This window comes from Podarcis muralis, chromosome 2 (assembly GCF_964188315.1).
Source record: "Podarcis muralis chromosome 2, rPodMur119.hap1.1, whole genome shotgun sequence".
NCBI classification, from domain to species: domain Eukaryota; kingdom Metazoa; phylum Chordata; class Lepidosauria; order Squamata; family Lacertidae; genus Podarcis; species Podarcis muralis.
In genome coordinates, this window is record NC_135656.1 from 122,262,024 (window position 1) to 122,283,065 (window position 21,042).

The 21,042-nt window shown below is 45.6% G+C and overlaps 1 protein-coding gene across 1 annotated transcript in view; it reads left to right on the plus strand.

The window, feature by feature from the left end:
* LOC144326621 (uncharacterized) overlaps positions 1–20,804 on the plus strand; it is a 43,875-nt gene extending 23,071 nt beyond the window's left edge. Inside the window, 3 exon segments of the mRNA XM_077923161.1 lie at positions 11,030–11,203; positions 17,433–19,288; positions 19,291–20,804. Coding sequence (XP_077779287.1) covers positions 11,030–11,203; positions 17,433–19,288; positions 19,291–19,425 — 2,165 coding nt within the window. The 3' untranslated portion in view covers positions 19,426–20,804.
* The last annotated feature ends 238 nt before the right edge of the window (positions 20,805–21,042 follow it).

The following is a 21,042-nucleotide window of genomic DNA, read 5'->3' on the forward strand; positions in this document are numbered from 1 at the left end:
AAGGTTGGAAACCAGGTCTCACCCGGCCCTAGGGACTCCTCCCAAGAATCCTGGGAGCCAGAATTGGTTCAGGACCCTGAGAGTTGCAAGGAGACAGCTTCAGCCCTGCTGCCCAAAGGCTGCAATTCCCAGGGTGGTCACCAATTCCCCCTTCTTGCCAGGGAACTCTGGGAATTGTATTTGGGGTGATGGTGGGAGAGGGTCTCCCCTCCAGTCTCCACACTTGGGGGGGCTGTATCTGCCCTCTTTTTGTTGCCCCAAAGACTCCTCCCCCAAAAGGAAGGCAGCATCTTGATCCAAAGGAAAAACAGAGTTGCAGACCTGCTGGACACTCAGCCCCTGACTTGGGGGGTTCCCCTCCCCCCCATGCATGAGCTGAGCGGGGGCCACTTGCCTCCTCCCTTGCAGCCCTGGGACCCCCTTCTCCCCGCTGCACCCCAAGGGGGAAGAGAGAAGAGACTCACCAGATTCCAGGAGGGGCACCGAGGAAGTTTTTGCAAAGCCGAGAGAACAAAGCAGCCTCCTCTTTGCTGGCAGGAAGGGACTGGGCAGGGAGGGGCTTCTGCTGGGGAGGACCTTGCCCTCCCCCGCCCTCCCCTTCCTGTCCTCTCTAGGAATCCAGCTCTGCTCCTTTTAACCCTTGGCAAGCCGAGGGAACCCAGACCCTCCCTCCCTCTCCCTGCCTGCTTCTGCGCTCTAGGGCTGCCCTCCCTCCTCCATCTGGGCCAAGGACTCTGCATCAAGGGCCCCTGGGGGTGCAGGGCAGGGGAGCATCTCTTGGCCCCCCAGGGAGAGAGAAACGCGTTTGTGTGTGGGGGGGGGGAGACTTCCAAGGAGACCCTGCAGGTCCCCAACTTCGCAGCCGGATCCCTCGTACCCTGCCGGTGGGTCCCAGGCAAGGCGCTTCCAGGAGAGGCCCTTTAACTTTCAGGTTTTTAGTCATTTCAAAGTAGGGATCCAGATGCACAGGGCAGAATGGTAACGAGGAACCCCCACCTCCCTTGTAGTTCATCTGCATAAGATGGGGGGGGGCTCACAGCGGAGACGAGCGCCCCAACCCCACCGTCGCCTATTGACTGGACATCACCGTCCAGGGGTCCTTTTACCTTTTGAATATCCCAGTGTTATTGTGCGTGGGGGGAGGGTTTCATCCTGCCAGGCAAGCCCTGCAGGTGTTGGGTTCCCACTTTGCAGCTGGATTGCATAGATCCGGGGCCCAGTAGGGACCCTTTTTGGGGGGCCCTCCCTTCCCCATCACTGCATCTTCATCTCTCTGTCCTCTCTGCCCAGGCGACTGTGGGGTTGGGGCGCTCGTCTCTGTTGTCAGGCCGAGGGGGCTGGCGTTTGTCCACAGACAGCTTTTCCGAGTCACGTGGCCAGCAGGACTAAACCGCTTCTGGCGCAACGGGGTACATTGGTGAAAACCAGAGTGCACAGAAATGCCACAACTACTTGCACTGGTATGTTTTTGAACTCCTAGGTTGGCAGAAGCTGGGACAGAGCAACGGGAGCTCACCCCGTCGTGGGGATTCGAACCCCAACCTCCCTTTTCCTTCAGATGTGGGTCCCCATCACCAAACAGGGCCCTCAGGGTTGACTCCCCAGGGAGGGGGTGGAAAGAGGCACAGGAGCCAAATCCTAGGGGCCACGGTTCCATTGTCCCCCTTCCAAAAAAAGTTGATTGACATTAAAATGGTGAGGGGTGTGTGGCATCATCTCATCCATTAGACTGGGAGGAAGAGGGTGTGTAAGGGAAGCCCAGCCAAGCATTGCCAGGGGACGGTTGGGGGCTATGGCAGAGAATTTACTGGAGGGGCTCCAGAGCTGCCTTGGCGTCTTCCTCCTGCTCAGGTATCTGATTGAAGTAAAGCGGGGAGTGGGGGTCCTAGTCCCACCGCTTCCCCTTCCTCCAGGGAGTTTGGATTCATGTAATCCTAGAGCCATCCAGCAAAAAACACAGAGAGCATGTGAAGCTAACTCTTTATTAGCAGAAACAAGGACTGCTCCAGGGAGCCAGGAATAGTCAACACTCAACTCTTCTCAGTAGTTGGACAGATGCAGGTGGAAGAATCTGCAGCCCAGCCCTTTGCGGTTCTGACGCACAAGAGCCAACTCCTAGGGGCTGATCGGCTTTGCCAATAAAAGATTTGTGGGGTCCTGGCACCCCCAAAGTTAACCGGAACTGCCATTCAGATAGAGTGTGTGCACGGCATCATATGATCAATTCTGCTGGAGAGTGATTGCCTGGGCCCTCCTATTATTTCATTCAAGTCGGCACATCTGCTGAGACGTAAGCCAGGTCAGATCAAGATGCTTTTGGAAAAAACTAGTTTTCTGGATTCATTTCAATTGGGTTTTAGGCCCAGTTTGGGCTCAGAAACTGCTTTGGTCGCCCTGTATGATGATGACCTCTGTCAAGAGATAAGGGAAACATGTCCCTGTTCATTCTTCTCGACCTGTCAGCGGCTTTTGATACCATCGACCATGGTATCCTTCTGGAGCGACACTCCGAACTAGGAGAGTTTGGCATGACTTTGTGATGGTTCCAGTCCTAGTTGGATGGTTGTTCCCAGAGGGTGGTACATGGGGAGTGATTTTCAGACCCATGCAACCTTCAATGTGGGGTTCCGCAGGGCTCAGGCCTATCCCCTAGGTTGTTAAACATCTACATGAAACTGCTGGGTGGGGTTATCTGGAGGTTTGGAGTACGTTGTCAGCAGTATGCTGATGACACTCAGCTCTGTTTCTCCTTCACATCTGCAGGTATAATAATAATAAAATAATAATAATAATATCTTTATTGTCATTGCCCCCTTTCAGGGACAACGAAATTACTTGGCTGCTCCATCCACCCAGGTAGGGCACTCCACTCAAAATCAGAACAACTATAAAAACACTAATTAAAACAATATAATATAATACAGCAAGGAAGATTAGATGACTTTCAAAGTCCAGGTTTCCCATTCAGGGCCGAGATCGCTCTGGAGAAGAAGCTGTTCTTGAGACAGCTTGTTCTTGTCTTCATCGTCCTGTATCTCCGTCCCGACGGCAGGAGCTCGAAGAGACAGTGACCAGGATGCGATGGATCTTTTACTATGTCCAGTGCCTTCCTATGGCACCTTGTGGCATAAATCTGCTCTAAGGTGGAGAGTGGGCAGCCAACAATGCTCTCTGCTGCCTTAACAACTCTGCACAACCCCATCCTGTCCTGGGTAGTACAGCTTCCGTACCACACACATAAGCCATAAGTGAGCACGCTCTCAATGGCACAGGTGAGGCAGTGGAAGTGCTGGACCAGTGTCTTGCCTCGGTAATGGACTGGAGAGAGCCAACAAACTTAAGCTCAATCCTGATAAGACCGAGGCACTGTTAGTGGGTGGTTCCCTCAGCCACATGCTCTTCAAGGGGTCACGTTTCCTCCGAAGGAGCAGGTTCCCAGCTTGGGGGTACTCCTGGAGCCTTTGCTGTCGCTCGAGGCTCAGGTGGCCTCGGTGGCCCGGAGTGCCTTCCATCAGCTTCGGTAGTAGAAGTAGAAGCTGTGAGGATACTGTCTACTTTGGTCTCATTTAAGTCAGGAAGCGAAGATCTTCTAGAAAGAGAAGAATCCCTAACCAGTTATGAAGGGTGTGGTGACCCCCTGGGTCTTCTATACTGTCAGAAGTACGTCAGGAGCGGGGAAACTGACAGAGAGTACCACCTTGTTTAAGAATCAAAATATTAAGTTGCAACAACTAAGTTAAGGAGCTGAAGTGAAATAACTGGAAATAAGCTCAGCATTGGCCACCCTCTCTATACACCTGTAACATCGAAGAGGAATAACTTAAAAAAAGCAACAGAAGTTTAAAAAAGCTGTGCATTTACTACTTTGTTTACAAGCATGTAACACACACTAAATTTAGTACAGTTTATTAATAGGTTTACTGTTTCCTGAAAGGACATTATCTATCTCCTGACACGTCCTTTGCTTTTTTCAACTTTGTTCTGTAAAATAAATCTTTATTGTTTGTTCAACTTCTGCCAGTTTCCAAGGATCTTTGTTTACATTCACACAGAAAGATAATCCTATTTTTATTTTTTAAGTATCCCAATAATAACTGGGACAAAATATTTTAAAAGCTGGCAAAGAGACCTTGCCAATTGTATATGGCAAGGGAAGAAAGCCAGAATAAAATCAGAAATAATGATGGGGCCAAAAGAAACGGGGGCATTTGCAGTCCTAGATTTAAGAAGATATTTTGAAGCAGCGTGCTGGAGTTGGATGAAAGAGTGGATGTTACTAAAAGATACTGAAGTTTTGGAACTAGAAGGCTGGGACAAAATATCATCAATCTTTATTACAGTCCAGAGACCCAACAAATCGTTACAAAGCAATACACAATTCATACAGCCTACCTCCATGTTAAACAAGCATTTTGTTCAGAATATAGGGATTATTTGTTCTTGCAACCACCGATAGAAACTTTGCCACTCCTAATGTTCTAGCATTTGTCGGGTCTTCCAATAGGAACCTGACATAGTGAGCCTCTGATTTTCCTGGGAAAGGGACCAGCAAGGGTAGTATCAGTTCAGCCCTGGCTTGCTCATATTTTGCACAATGCAACAAAATATGTTTTATGGAATCAATATCTTGAGCACACGAGCAAAGTCTGTCCTGGTAGGGAACTCCTCTCAACCTGCCATCCTGTTTTAGGGCAGCCTACCACGCTTTAGTTGAAATTGGGCATTCACCAGCTTCTAACAGAAGTATGGAGTTGGTACTGTTGGGTACTTGCAGTAGAGATCGTAGAAATTTTGCCTGAAAGCCATCTAGCTTTGGCAGGTCCTCATTATGCCAGACATTTGCAGCGTACAGGAGTTGGGAAATGGGTTTTGCATTGAAAACCCTTACGGCTGCTGGAACATATTTGACGCCCTTTGTGAAAAAGAAAATGAGTATGGCTAGCTTTGTGATCTCCGCCTTTTGAAGGGAGGTTTGCCAGTGGTGCTTTCAAGATCCTGTATGATGGAGTGTGAGCCCTGGATAACTGAAGTATTTTACCTGTTCAAGGTGCCATCCAGCACCATTTAGACCGGGAGAAGCTTCTTGTGAAAACTAAAATTTTAGATTTTTCATAATTAATGGATAAACCATTTCCAGAACAGTAATCAGGAAATTTCCTCAGCAGATAATTCAAACCCGGTTTGGAACGTCAGATGATGGCCGCGTCATCAGCATATAAAATGGCGTCGTTAGTGGTAGTGTCAACTTGAGCTCTGCATCAGTTGATGCAATTTTTATTATTTTTATCAGTCTTTTATTAGCTTTTATCAGCCGCAGTATTTTATCTTTGTCATTTGGCAGCTATTATATTCACAAAGCTTGAGTCAAGGGACAAAATATAGGGTTGGCATGGATATTTATTCTATGGGAAAATACAATTGCATAAAGGATTTCAGAACTGCCTTGTGAGAAAGGCCCTATTTGAGGTATGGGAGAGAACGAAATAGAGAATTATAGAAAGAACTCCATGGTGGACCTCTCCAATAGAGGCAACCTTGACATTAAAAAAAAATTGCCTGGCCAACTTATAGAGATTTAGCAGAAGGAATGAATGAAAATATCAAATTAAAAGAATACGAATAACTCAAAATACTGGGAATAAATTGGTTAGAATAGTTCCAACTTAAGGCTACATATGAGAAAGATATAAAAACTGGGGGATTTAGGAATAAAATATCAAAATTAGAAAGAGAGGTTTTACAAAATAATCAAAAAACACTCCAAAATATATAGATTATTAGATAAAGTCCTCCCAGATCAAGAAGTCAAAGCAGTGAATATTCTAAAGTGGGAACGGGAATATTCTAAAGTGGTAGCCAGTCATTGGAAAGGAAATTATATCCCAACAAAAGGGGACTGGTTAAGTAAACTATGTGAGTACCTGGAGTTAGCAAAATTGACAGATTTAATAAGGCATAAATCCAAAACTATAATACAGAAACAATGGGAATGCTTAAATGAATATTTATACAAGCAGGGCTCAAATACGAAAGTTTGGCTGCGCTTAGACTAACCTTGTGAAGAATACAGACAACATAAAGATTTGACGGATTATGAAAGAACCTAAGGAAGGGAAATGATTGAAGAACAGACGTAAAGGCGAGCAAGATAACTAAGTGAATGCGGTGGAAGTCTTTTAAAATATTTTAACTAGGATTTATATTTTTTAATGCTTGAAGGAGTCAAAATTGAAGCGGTGAAGCAGTTAGCAATTCAAGCTAAAGAGCCAGCCCAGGAAAATGAAAAAAAGTAACTACACTATCTAAACAGGGGGCAGAATTGCCGGACCCCCAGAGAAGAGCTAATACGATTCTGGGAGGAATTCCGGAAGAAATACAGGCTAAAGAGTTGGAAGAAACTTTGAGAACCTGGCTATGCTCCATCTCCATCGTTCTGCCCGGACACTGAGGTTCAGTGCCGAGGGCCCTCTGGTGGTTCCCTCACTGCGAGAAGCCAAGTCACAGGGAACCAGGCAGAAGGCCTTCTCGGTAGTGGCACCCACCCTGTGGAACGCCCTCCCATCAGGTGTAAGAGAGAAAAATAACTACCAAACTTTTAGAAGACATCTGAAGGCAGCCCTGTTTAGGGAAGCTTTTAATGTTTAATATCTTATTTTATTTTAGTGTTTTGTTGGAAGCCGCCCAGAGTGGCTGGGGAAACCCAGCCACTTGGGTGGGGTATAAATAATAATAAATTATTATTATTATTATTATTATTATTATTATTATTATTATTATTAGAAGTAGTAGTAGTACTCAAGGAGTTAGTTTGAAGGCAGAAGATGTGGAACGAGCCCATCACTGCCGAGGGCCTAAGGGGAGAAAATCCCCCAGGAATGTAATAATTAAATGTTCTAGAGAGAAGCTGCAACAGAAGGTATATCAGACTTTGAAGAAAATCTGGGATATCATATAGTTAAATGTATGTATAGAGGAGAGTCCTTAAAGACATTGCAGGAAGTAATAGAAAATATAGGTAACCAATATTGGTTAAAAATTGGAGGACTATACAACAAAATTTCAAGAGACAGGAAATAGGAGTTTAGAAGAGCCAATAGAGGAACTATACCAACAAATGGAAAAAACGAAACAAGGAATGATAAGTAAAATCTATAAGAGAATGATTACAAATAAGAAACAGACAACCCAACTTATTCAAAAGATGTGGAGGAAGGAAGAACAAGTTAGTGAATCAACGGTCGAAAGGATAATGAAAGGAACAGATGAGATTAAAGTAAGCAAATTTAGAGAGCTGAAATTAAAATTCTTTCTAAAATGTACAGAACTCCGGCCCAGCTTGCTAATATGGTAGCAGGATTGAATTCTAGCTGTTGGCACTGTAAACAAGTCAAGGGATGGTTTTCCCATATGTACTGGGAATTCCCAGAAGTAAAGGAATTCTGGGGGGAAATCCTAAAGATTATTAATGAAATTTTAAAAGTGAAGCTTTCAATAGATTTTGATTTCATGACAATGGGTATACTTGGAAACATGGCAATAGAGGTGACCAGTTTACCTTCAAAGCTATGATATTAGCGGGAAAGGCAACGCTAGCTTTAGGCTGGAAAGAGAGAGGAAAATGGATACTAGAGGCATGGAATACTTATTTGTTTGAACTTATTCAGTCGGACATGGTCGCAGTCATGTCGCAGGAATCAACGTGGAAGGTCAAGTCCACCACAATAAGGAACTGAGGGAACCCCTATCTTGAATGGATAAAAACTACTAGAACAAAAGACATTCGGTGGAAACGAAAGACGCTATGCCTGTGGCTGAGGGTAATTGTTTGAACCCTTCCAATGGGTATGGGGGGGGGGGGAGAGGAGGAAAATTTAAAAATTGTATGGGAAATTTAAAAATTGGAAGGAGATAATATATGTATTCAAAAGATCCTGAACTCTATAAAATTTAAAAAAGAAAGTAATGCAAAACAGATTAATCCGTTCCAGACTTTTAAAAACAACTAAAACATTAACTTAACATGAATTATACTATTTAACGAGACCATTGATCCATGAAATGAAAGCAATAATCAATGTACTACAAAAGAAAGAAGACAGTACTTTAGATTAAAATTAAAATTATTATTTTTTCTTACCTGCACTGATGATAGACATTGTTTGGATGGGAGGGCTTTTATACATTGCCGCAGTCACACAATCAATCAAAAATGAAGAGCAAGCCACAGTCACACAAGAAAAGCCAAATAAAAACGCAATTTCTTTAAGCAAAAACAAAAGCACCAGATATAAGCTCCAAAATCAGCCCTGAGTGCTCACTGGAAGGACAGATCGTGAAGCTGAGGCTCCAATACTTTGGCCACCTCGTTCTTCTCAGTTCTTCCTGTTCTTCCCTGCCTCTGCTTTGCAGAAATCTGCGAAATCTGCACATGCCCAGAGTATGGAGGATTTCCAAAACTGTGGTTATGTTTGGTGTGGGGAAGAAAGGGGGGGGGGAGCTGTCAGATGCACCCCTCCCCTGGGGGTGCAGGGCAGGGGAGCATCTCTTGGCCCCCCAGGGAAAGAGAAACGTGTCTGTGTGTGTGGAGGGGGGGGGGGGAGACTTCCAGGATGTACCCTGCCGGTGGGTCCCAGGGAAGGCGCTTCCAGAAAAGCCGCTTTAACATTCAGGTTTTTAGTCATTTCAAAGCAGGCATCCAGATGCACACGGCAGAATGGTACCCGGGAACCCCCACCTCCCTTGTCGTCAGTCAGCCTAAGATGGGGGGGGGGGGGCTTGATGCAGAGTCCTTGGCCCAGATGGAGGAGGGAGGGCAGCCCCTAGAGCGCAGAAGCAGGCAGGGAGAGGGAGGGAGGGAGGGAGGGAGGGAGGGAGGGAGGGGCGGTCTGGGGCCCTCGGCTTGCCAAGGGTTAAAAGGAGCAGAGCTGGATTCCTAGAGAGGACAGGAAGGGGAGGGCGGGGGAGGGCAAGGTCCTCCCCAGCAGAAGCCCCTCCCTGCCCAGTCCCTTCCTGCCAGCAAAGAGGAGGCTGCTTTGTTCTCTCGGCTTTGCAAAAACTTCCTCGGTGCCCCTCCTGGAATCTGGTGAGTCTCTTCTCTCTTCCCCCTTGGGGTGCAGCGGGGAGAAGGGGGTCCCAGGGCTGCAAGGGAGGAGGCAAGGAGCCCCCCGTTCAGCTCATGCATGGGGGGGAGGGAGACCCCCAAGTCAGGGGCTGAGAGTCCAGCAGGTCTGCAACTCTTCTTCCTTTGGATCAAGATGCTGCCTTCCTTTTTGGGGGAGGAGTCTTTGGGGCAACAAAAAGAGGACATGCAAATAAGCCCCCCTCAGACTGAGGGGAGGGTCGCATTTCACAACACAGAGAAGCATCCAAGGACTCCGAGGAAGGAGACGCCCTGTGGAGTGGGGAGATACAGCCCCCCCCCCCAAGTGTGGAGACTGGAGGAGAGACCCTCTCCCACCATCTACCCAACTACAATTCCCAGAGTTCCCTGGCAAGAAGGGGGGATTGGTGACCACCCTGGGAATTGCAGCCTTTGCGCAGCAGGGCTGAAGCTGTCTCCTTGCAACTCTCAGGGTCCTGAACCAATTCTGGCTCCCAGGATTCTTGGGAGGAGTCCCTAGGGCCGGGTGAGATCTGGTTTCCAACCTTGTTAAACATCTGCCCCCTCCCAGCAGAGCAAGTGCACAGACTGGCATGTGCCACTCTTGGGAGCAGGAGCTGCATCCAGCCTTGCTCAGCTCAATATTTTTAGGAAGACCAAGCCCCTCCTGCCCTGGCAAGGCACTGGGGTGAAGCTGCCATGTCATCAGCTATTTGTTTGAATAATAATAATAATAATAATAATAATAATAATAATAATAATAATAATAATATTTACCTGCCACCCATCTGACTGGGTTTTCCCAGACACTCAGGGCAGCTTCCAGCACATACAATATATACAGGGCTGCCTTCAGCTGTCTTCTAAAGGTTACATAGTTACTCATCTCCTTGACATCTGATGGGAGCGTGTTCCACTGGGAGGGGGCCACTACCTAGAAGGCCCTCAGCCTGCTTCCCTGTAACTTCTCTTCTTGCACTGAGGGAACCGCCAGAAGGCCCTTGGTGCTGGACCTCAGGGTCCAGGCTGAAGGATGGGGTTGGAGATGCTCCTTCGGGTATCCTGGGTCGAGGCCGTTTAGGGCTTTAAAGGGCTTTAAAGGTCACCACCAACACTTTGAAAGTAGATCCTTTAGGAGCGGTCTTACATGGTTCCAGCAGCCACTCCCATTCACCAGTCTAGCCTCCGCATTCTGCAGAACACTAAGTGAATGACACAGACGCTGCTGCAGACTAAAGTTAGAAAAGCTTTAATTGCTACAAATTGCTACAAATAGTATAAGGAAACATGATACGGAATTAAGGGAAAGATGGTGTTGACCTGGAGTGGTTACAAAATTTCTGGTCTCTCCCCGAGTGCCACGGGCCCTGCTCCAAAGAGAGCTTCTCTAAAGAAAGCACAACCAAAAACCACTCCATTTTGCGTGAATAAGGAAAATGAGGAGGTGGCTAAGAAACAGCAGGAGCCAGATCCTAGTCCCAACCTTCTAGGGTCTCTCAGCAGCTCTAATGATGAGCAGAAAGAGGTTTGGGGCCCAGCCAGCTCAACTGCTAAGTCATCTCTTGCATTGAGACGTGGGGGCACCTACATGTAATAGCTACTCGGCAGTATTCTGCCCATGCTCTGGGGTTGCAGTTTTCAGGCTTGGGGACAGGATGGTGCCTGGTTTTTGCACCAAGTTCTATCCATAAGCCCCACTGAGATCAATGGGGTCCACTCTCAGGTCACTAGTGTGCATACCATGCCAGCCTTATGAAGTGGGGTGAGGTGCAAACAGATTAAATGGGAATCGCTGGAGATGTTTCAAATGGGGTTTTTTGTTAGCAAGGGGCCGCCCCATTTGTGCTTCTCCAGGAGCAGGGGAATATCTAGGGCAGGAGAATCCCTGCAGGGCCTCTGAGGCTCCCTTTGCTTCTTCCTCTCTCCCAGGACCCTGCAGCTTGTGGTGGCTTCTCGACTCCTCAGGAAGGATGAAAGAGACTGAATTTGTAAACCTAGCGAGGATGGAAGGGGGAAGATGGACAGTTGACCTGGTCAGGTTGTCTCCTGCATCCCTCCTCACAGCCTCTGAGCGTTCCCTCCCAGGGACCTCCGAGAGATCTGGTGAGTCCCAGGGGAGGGGAGATGGGGACATGGATGGATGGGGCTGGAGAGGTACTGGGGCTTGCTCAACTTGGGGGTGGGATGAGGCAGGCAGGCGGATGGAGATTGAGAAGGTGGGCACCTTTTTGGGCTCCTCCACCTGCCTTCCAGCGCCTTTGACATCTGCAGGCAATTTGAGCCAGGAATACGTCACAGCTCCCCGGCCACCGTGATGTATTGGCGCCAGTACTGTGCTCTGAATGCCCTACCAATGTCAGAGAACTCACTGATCCGTCGCGCAGCACTAGAAGCCATGATTCTTTAAATTACCTGATCCTAATTTCTGGATTGACTGCAGATGGGGCCAGTGTGTTTCGCCTTTTACTTTTCTTTTAGGAATAACTTTTCATTTTCTTTTAAAAACAGGGATCATATAAGACTAATATATAATACAAATATGTAGACTGAGTCTTCTCAGTCTTCTCAGTCTTCTCATATGATTCTCAAAACTAGTAGAAGTAATTTGCAGGAATCTCTATAACATATGGTTCATCATTAGTGGTCAGTGTAGCAGTTCTGAGTTCATGAATTGGTTTAAATTGGAGGAGGAGAGATAGGAGAAAACAGAGCAACAGAACAAGTCACTGATCCATCGCGCAGCACTCGAAGCTGATCCTACATTCTTAAACTACCTGATCCTAATTTCGGGATTGACTGCAGGTGGGGCCTCCGTGTGTTGCCCCATTATCTTTACTTTTTGGAAACACTTTTTATTGCTTTTAAAAACAAGGATTATAGGACTAATAAATGATACAAATGTATAGACTCATTCTTCTCATGTCATTTGAATATCTCAAAACTTGCAGAATAAATTTGCAGGAATAACATGTCGTTCCTTGTTGGTTATCAGTATATGAGTTCTGAGTTCATGAATTGGTATAAATTGAAACAAAAAAGGGTAAACAGCGGAGAACAGAGAACATTCAACTTCGCATAGCCGAATTCCTAGTCAGAAGCTCTTGTGGCCGTTGGGCTTAGATTAAGTGTGAGTAATAGTCATTTTCCATTTTATGTTACCAATTAAACTATCCTTATTTTTCCGAATATCGGACGCACTTTTTCCCCTCCAGAAATGAAGAGGAAATGTTTGTACGTCCTATGGAGCGAATGCAGGCTGTCGCTGAAGCCTGGAGGGCAATAGGGGTCGGTGCGCAGCAGGGGTTGGCGCTGCACACCCGGGCTTCAGGCTGCTGTCCGCGAGCCTTTGGAGCCCGGCGGGAACTCCCGCCGCATTCAAAAGGCTTGTGGATAGCTGCCTCTTCTGGGGGATGGGGTCGCTCAGGCTTCCCCCGCCCCAGCCCCAGCCCCGTAGCTAAAAACGAAGCCAAGAGAGCAAGCGGGATCCATCCCGCTCACTGTCTTGGCTTCTGCCAAAGCCGCCTGCAGCCTCTCCCCGCTGGTGAGTTTGCGTGCGACTAAAGAGGAAGCCAAGACAGCCAGCGGGATGGATCCCGCTCACTGTCTTGGCTTCTTTGCTCTTTGGGGCTGGGAGGGGGAATAATTTCCCCCCCTTTATTTCCCCCCTAAAGACTAGGTGCACCATATGGTCCGGTGCACCCTATGGGGCTAAAAATACGGTATACAGAGTTGGTCTCCTCATGAAAATGAGAAGAGATTCAAACTGAAGTAAGAGATTTAGAAAAAAGCTTTAAATTTAAACCAAATTTAGATTGAGGCAACAGCTGATGGGGAGTGTGTAGGTGAAGATGTTCCTGCTTGTTTCAGAGGAGGCAGGGACGTTGCTGGATCCCGACAAGAGAGCTTTGCGTGAGGAAGTCAAGGAGGAGAATTGTGGGATCATGGACCCTCTCATTAAACATCAATTTTGAAATTCCATACATAGCTCTATTTCGGGGTGGCCAACTTCCAAGAGACTGCGATCTACTCGCAGAATTAAAAACTGGGAGTGATCTCCCCCTGTTTTGTAGGGGTTCAGGTCAAAGTTGTTGAGCTTTTATTAGCAACTCACCAAAGGAGCGCTGGGGGGAAAACAGCCTCCAGCCTCGGTTTGTAAGCTCTGTCTTCCATTCTCCAACAATGGTAGGAGGATCCAGGAGGGGGCCAGCGATTGACTGCGATTGACCAAAACCTCGCAGGGATCTACCAGTAGATCGTGATCGACCTGTTGGGCACCCCTGCTCTATTTGATGAACCTCCACTATTTGGAAGGAGACCAACGGCATCTGGGATTCTAACATCCACACCATGAGCCCTGAATGGAGGGATATCTTTTTTTAATAATAAATTTTATTAAGATTTTAAAGTTTACATGAAAAAATATATATATAAACAAAAAACCACCCCAAATTAAACAAAGAAAAGAAAAGAAAACAATGCCTAAAAGAAAGTCGCATCAAAAAAAAGTAAGAAAAGAAAACAAACAAAAGAGAAAAAAGATACATAGAATTAAAAAAGAACAAGTCAAACCTTTACATAACTTTCTGTCCTTAGCTTATTTCCTTGACCTCCTCACACCTCCCTTTTTTGTATTCTAATTCAATTAGATATTTCAGCAAATCCTTCATCTTTGTTTTTATCCTAATAATTTATCTTAATATACTGTAATTTTACATTCTCTTCTTTCATCAATTAACAATCCATTTTTACTTTATTTAATCTTATTTCTCGTTAAAACTAATATATTCGAACTTAATCTCTTAAGACATTTCCCCTAGGGTCATAAAATTTAATTCCACGATTTTTCCATCCCTCATTAAATTTTTTTAAGTCTCCATATATACACTTTGAATTCCCAATCTTCTTCCACCGTCTCCTCTCCCTGGTCTCGGGCCCTGCTGTCACTTCCATCAACCCTCAACAGTCCATCAACCTGGAGATCTTATATCCGAGGCTCTTAACTCTTCTTCACGTCCCTTCTGCCGATCTTCTTGATAATCTTTGATACTAAAAAGCAGATCTTGGGGAAGCTCCAAACCAACAATACTTTTATTCCTTCTTAACAAGTCGGCCAGGTTTCCATGGTTAAAGCTAGGGCCCATAAAGGATTCCAAATCTTGTTTCACAATTCCTCCAAATCCAAAGGCCCCAAAAGCTCCAATCTCCTCCTGGCCCAAGTTCATATCCCAAAAGTCAATTGATCCCTGCATACGGGGATCTCTCCAACTTTCCTTTTCCAGACCAGGCCAGGCTCCCATCTTCATAATCTGGCTTTTTCTAGTTACAGTCATATAGGGCCTCAACTTGTAATCCTCCATTTGCATCTGTAAGGTTGAGGCTCCCCCTTGTATTGCTTTATATTCAACAACAACTTTCTCCTTCTCCGATTCATCCATTTGTTCAATTAGAATAGATTCCTGTGCCAGATTCTGGTCAACTTCTGTGCTGATGCCCACTTTTGTTCCCAGGATATCAATATTAGTAGCCATGACATCTATCTGTTTATGCAGCTGTAGTAATGTCGGCCCCCAACCGCTTGCCCCTCCCTCACCTGTATCTGCTCTCCGGCCAGACTAGGTCTCCTAGGGCAGGGTTGGCAGGCACATTACTTTTTGCAAAACAGAACGAAATCGACCCGGTAGGGCTGCCACCACTCCCTCTATTCCAGGGGACCCAGAACCACAACCCAGGGAGAAGGCTGTGACCCGTTATCACTGGCTATCCCCACTCTACAAGTTGTTTCCACAGACTTGCAGACAGAAATTCTACGGTAGAGCGTAACCAAGCGTAAGGCTAGGACTTAGCTATTCCCCCGGGAAGGCACACAAACTAAAACAGTTTCTTTCTTAAAAGTTTATTTTAAAATAACATAAGTAAACATGCTAAAAGAAGCAGGCACATCTTTTGAAACTTACAGATAAGAAAATAAAGACATTGTATAGTCTAACTAACTTACATACTCACAAAGTCAAACACAAATAGGATAGTCAGAGTCCTTTTCAAGAGTCCACAAATTGAAGGCTTTCGTAGATCTCCATTACAAAAGACGAGACGACGGTTATTAGGTGGAACATCAACAGCCGGGCATCTTTGCGGATTGCAGTGAGCAATGGCAGAGAGCAACTTCTCAAACAATCCCCTGATCTTTTATCCCCAATTCGCACTTGGCGTCGTAACTCTCAAGGCAATCATAAGTCTTAATTAATTTTTAAACTCACCAATGACCGGCTTGCTAGTCGATCAATCTACCCCTTGGCAGCTGGGTCAATTTAGAATCCAGAGCCCAAATCAAAGGGTTTCCTCCCTTCCATGGAAATTATGCAGATACCCATTCCCAAGCATTTCAAGGACAGATAACATCATTGGGGGGGGGGATGTTCACACCCTTAGACCCAGGTGTCTGCCCTTTCATTAAATCAAGGCTTCCTTTATCCCAATAAACCTTTCACGCCAAGGAGCCAGCTAGTCTAGAGTTTAAAGAAACACAACTTCTTTCCCAGGGTCCTTGTGGCTGATGGAGTTCCCACAAGGCCTCACTCTTTTTACTTGACCAAGGAATGATTTCTAAACAGTACCAACTTTACTACAGCAGCTTTCCCAACAAATAAATGGTCTTATTCAATACAGACACTACGTCTTCCTTAGCCGACATTCTTGAGATGTTCAAGGTCAAAACCTGGTTTCCCACAGTCTTTATCTTAAAGCCAAAGTCTGCAGCTGTACTTTTGTAACAATGTCCCAAAACTCCCTCTAGAGGAAGACAGTCTCCATTTGTATCAATCCTTTCCAGCACAATTCCAAAAGTAAAATAGTAACAGTTTTCAGTTACCTTTTCTTCTTTTTAAGCGCAGAAGTGGACGATGGAAACAATGTCTTTCTTTTATGGCTAGCTGTCAAATTTATCCTGTTCACCGTCAAAGGACTTTTGCAAACCGTTCCCAGGTTCAGAGACGTGGTGATTCAATTTTTGATTTTTCACTTTCTCCTGCAGGTTCACTTGGTCAAAATTCCCCCCCTCTTCTCCTGCTTCCAAGGGTGTTAAGTAGTTTCAATCAGTGGGGTTTTAATCCTTTACATGAGACTTTCCAAGACCTTAGTTAACAACTACTTTGCTTCAGTCTGTTTACAGAAAGGGAAGGTGGACTTCCTGTTTGAACCTTCCCCGTTCGGTGCCAAATTAAATTATTTAAAAGTCCAATTTTCTGTTCTACTCATGGGTTGTTGTTTAAAATCCAATTGTCCACAGGAAAAAAGTCAGCGCTCTCCGACAGCAGCAATGCGGCTTCACTCCGTGAAAGAAGCGGTCGATTCAAAGCACCGCGCCGCTCACCCCACGTCGCTCCGGATTCTCGATACCGGGTCTCCCCGCGATTAGGGGGGAGCAAAAGGTGCCAGCCAAATCCCAAGTTCACAGGATTCTTCCACTTGTGATTTCTGAGAGTCTCCGCCTTCGCCGGCGTGGTCAGACCCTGTTTTTCACGGAGCAAGTTCCTCCCGATCGGAGGAGCTCCGCCATTGCCGGAGGTGCTAACCCGGAAGTCAACTGTTTGTGAATATTCTTTGTCTAGTCATGCCTTTTGAAACAATGACCAGGCTTGTCTGAAAAACCCAGGCCTTTTTAAGTGTGGGCTTGAGAGTTTTTAGGGAAGTTGAAGTAACTTCTGTCAGGTTTGTTGTTTTGGCTTCTGTTTGCATTTGATTGACCAAAGAGATGACTGACCTTGAATATGGGGTGGATTCCAGGATTGAGCCAAATCAAATCTATCACAAATAAAAGCCAAGCAATATGTCAGTTATTACCAGAAACAAAGGCAGTGAAAACTATTGTAAGGCCTCACATCTGACTTCAGTCCTTCCTTTATCACAAGCATTCATTAACTTTGTTCAATATTGGATGTGAAGCACGTCCCCTTCGCTCTGAGTGGGGTTGGGGTCCGGGGCAGCGATGCAGACTTAGTACAACTTACCCTAACATGGCAGTGCCTTGCTGGGGGAGGGGTCAGGTGGTGGGTTTGATGGTTCTGTGTCATCTGAACCCTGGTCACAGTATGCAGGCAGTGTGGCCCATTTGTTTCAAGAGAATCAGGCACCCCTCAGGCGTGCTCAAGTGTTAGGGGGTTGAAGATGCCACACATCTACAATGCCGTTAAGTTAGACTTCAAGGCTGTCCTCTTGAGGCTGAAACGGAGCACTCTCAAGTCTCTTAGTGAGTTGGGGGGGCGGGGAACTCTGTTCAATAATCTGGAGCTCCATTTCTTTCTGAGGCAATAATTATCTTCTCTCTTCATTGCAGATGGTGATGAATGGGAAGGGAAGAACAAGGGGGACCACAACAGAATCCACATATCGGAGAAATCAAATAAATATTCAGAGTATGGAGAGAACATCGGCCAGAGCTCCCAGTCCACCTCCCATCAACGAAAGAGCTTCATTCGGAGGGATAGCCTCACTTCACAGAAAATAATTCATAGAGGAGAGAAATTTTATCACTGCAGAGAATGTGGAAAGAGCTTTAGTCGAAAGGATCATCTCACTCGCCATCAAAGAATTCATACAGGGGAGAAACCGTTTCAGTGCTTAGAATGTGGAAAGAGCTTTAATCAAAGCATACATCTCACTTACCATCAAAGAATTCATACAGGGGAGAAACCCTATCAGTGCCTGGAGTGTGAAAAGAGCTTCAGTCACAGGCAGACTCTCACTTACCATCAAAGAACTCATACAGGGGAGAAACCCTATCAGTGCTTAGAATGTGGAAAGAGCTTCAGTAAAAGCTCACATCTCACTTCCCATCAAAGAATTCATTCAGGGGAGAAACCATATCAGTGCTTGGAATGTGGAAAAAGCTTCAGTCAGAGGCAGGGTCTCACTTCCCATCAAAGAAGTCATACAGGGGAGAAACCATATCAGTGCTTTGAATGTGGGAATAGCTTCCGTCAAAGTCGGCGTCTCTATTCCCATCACAGAATTCATACAGGGGAGAAACCCTATCAGTGCATGGAATGTGGGAAGAGCTTCAGTCGAAAGGACAGTCTCACTTTGCATCAAAGAATTCATACTGGGGAGAAACCCTATCAGTGCTTTGAATGTGGGAAGAGCTTCAGGGAAAAGAACACTCTCACTTGCCATCAAAGAATTCATTCAGGGGAGAAACCCTATCAGTGCTTGGAATGTGGGAAGAGCTTCAGTCAGATCAGCAATCTCTCTTTGCATCAAAAACTTCATAAAGGAGAGAAACCCTTTCAGTGCTTGGAATGTGGAAAGAGCTTCAGTCAAAAGTACATTCTCACTTCCCATCAAAGAATTCATACCGGAGAGAAATCCTATCAGTGCTTGGAATGTGGAAAGAGCTTCAGCCACAGTCGGAATCTCTCCTCCCATCAAAAAGTTCATATAGGAGAGAAACCACATCAGTGCTTGGAATGTGGGAAGAGCTTCCGTCACAGCCAGAGTCTCACTTTGCATCAAAGAATCCATACAGGGGAGAAACCCTATCAGTGCTTGGAATGTGGGAAGAGTTTCAGTCAAAGCCCCCATCTCATAATCCATAAAAGAATCCATACAGGGGAGAAACCTTATCAGTGCTTGGAATGTGGGAAGAGCTTCAGTCAACGCCCCCATCTCATAATCCATAAAAGAATCCATTCAGAGGAGAAACCCTATCAGTGCTTGGATTGTGGAAAGAGCTTCAGTCAGAGGGAAAGTCTCACTTCCCATCAAAGAATCCATACAGGGGAGAAACCCTTTCAGTGCTTGGATTGTGGAAAGAGCTTCAGTCACAGGCAGAGTCTCACTTCCCATCAAAAAGTTCATACAGAGGAGAAACCCTATCAGTGCTTGGAATGTGGAAAGAGCTTCAGTCACAGACAACATCTCACTTCCCATCAAAGAATTCATACAGGGGAGAAACCCTTTCAGTGCTTGGAATGCGGAAAGAGCTTCAGTCACAGGCAAAGTCTCAGTTCCCATCAAAGAATTCATACAGGGGAGAAACCCTATCAGTGCTTTGAATGTGGAAAGAGCTTCAGTCACAGCCACAGTCTCACTTCCCATCAAAGAATCCATACAGGGGAGAAACCCTATCAGTGCTTCGATTGTGGGAAGAGCTTCAGTCACAGCCGCAGTCTCGCTTCCCATCAAATAATTCATACATGAGAGAAAACCTCTTAGTGTTTGGAATGTGGGAAGAGCTTCAGTCAGAGTGCCACTCTCATGGCCCACCAAATTATTCATACAGAGTTGAAAGCATATCAGCGCATGGAATGTGGATAAAATTTCACTTGTAAATAAGTCAATTCAAGAACTCACAGCAGGGTAAATAATAGAATGGTAGATTCGGAATCTAGTCCAACCCCCGCCAATGCAGAAAAAACCTCATTTCAAGCATCCATGACAGATGGCCATCCAACTTCTTCTTAAATACCTCCAATGAAGGAGAGTCCACCCCCTTCTGAGGGAGTTCCTTTTCACTGCTGGCTCTTACTATCAGAAAGTTCTTCCTGATCTTTAGGAGAAATCTCCTTTTGTGTTGCTTGAATCACCTCTTTAGATTCCTTCAAGACCTTGAGAAGGACTTCTATAAGTCTGAGAATGTCCAGGGGATTGGACCATGCTCTATATTCAGGGGGGAACCCATGGAGAGGAGTCCGATATAGGGCTTAAGTCATCTGGGCATTGGTCAGATTGCCATAATTACAGACATACTTACTGGTTTGGACGGAAGTGATTCTTATTCTGGGGAAGTGGTGACTGTGAGATTACAGGTGCTCTTGCCAATATTGTCCAAACGTCCAGTAAAACTTTGACACAGCAGAGCGAATGTTTACCCGCTGAGGTTGATGTATTGGGAGGTTAGGTTTAGGGCCGTGTGGTATTGCTTCATTGTATGTGGGGTCCCTATAAAGGGAACTTCTTCCTCTAGGTGGGAGGGAGACTGGTCAAGTTACCATCAGTTGAATGCAACATTTAAGTTAGATTTTAAAAAATGGATTTGCAGAACAAAACTCACAGTTTGAAAGCTTGCTATATGCTAAGGGAAAACTTCATGAAGATGATGCAGAGGAGTCAAGATTATCAAGGGTCTGAAACCAAGCCTTCTGAGGAGGGCTTAAAGGAACTGGGGGGGCGTATCCATTTCAAGTGAAGGTTGCCGAAATCTACGCTTGCGACATGGGCTGCCACATGTTGAGATTTTCCCGGACATTTCAGCAATTTCTGCCCAGATGCTGTTTACAATTCTGGATGTATGGCAACCATGTCTATATACAGTGGTACCTCGGTTCTCAAACAGCTGAGTTCCTGAACAACTTTGAACTCGAATGCTGCAAACCTGGAAGTCAGTGTTCCAGTTTGCCAACTTTGCTTCGGAAGCCGAACGTGCTCCTGAGCTTCTGTTTTCACTGTTGCGCTGCTAATTTGCGCCCCCCTGCATTGGAATCAAAGCCTTCTTCTGTTTTCACTGTTCCGCTGCTAATTTGCGCCCCCCCCCCATTGTAATCAAAGCCTTCCATTTCCAATTGCAGTGTTCTGAGGTGATATTTGGAGATTATATCTGGTGCTCTTTTTTTGCTAAAAGAAAGTGTGTTTTCATTTGGCTTTTTCGTTTTTGTGACTGTGGCTTGTTCTCTGTTTTTGATTGATTGTGTGACTGCGGCAATGTATAAAAGCCCCTCCCCCATCCAAACAATGTCTATCAATCAGTGCAGGTAAGAAAAAATAATAATTTTAATTTTAATCTAAAGTACTGCCTTCTTTCTTTTATAGTACAGTACATTGATTATTGCTTTCATTTTAAGGAACAATGCTCTCGTTCATGTTAAATGGCTGTTTTAGGAATTGTTTTTAAAAGTCAAATTGATTAATCTGTTTTGTATTACTTTCTTTATTTAAAATTTATTTTATTT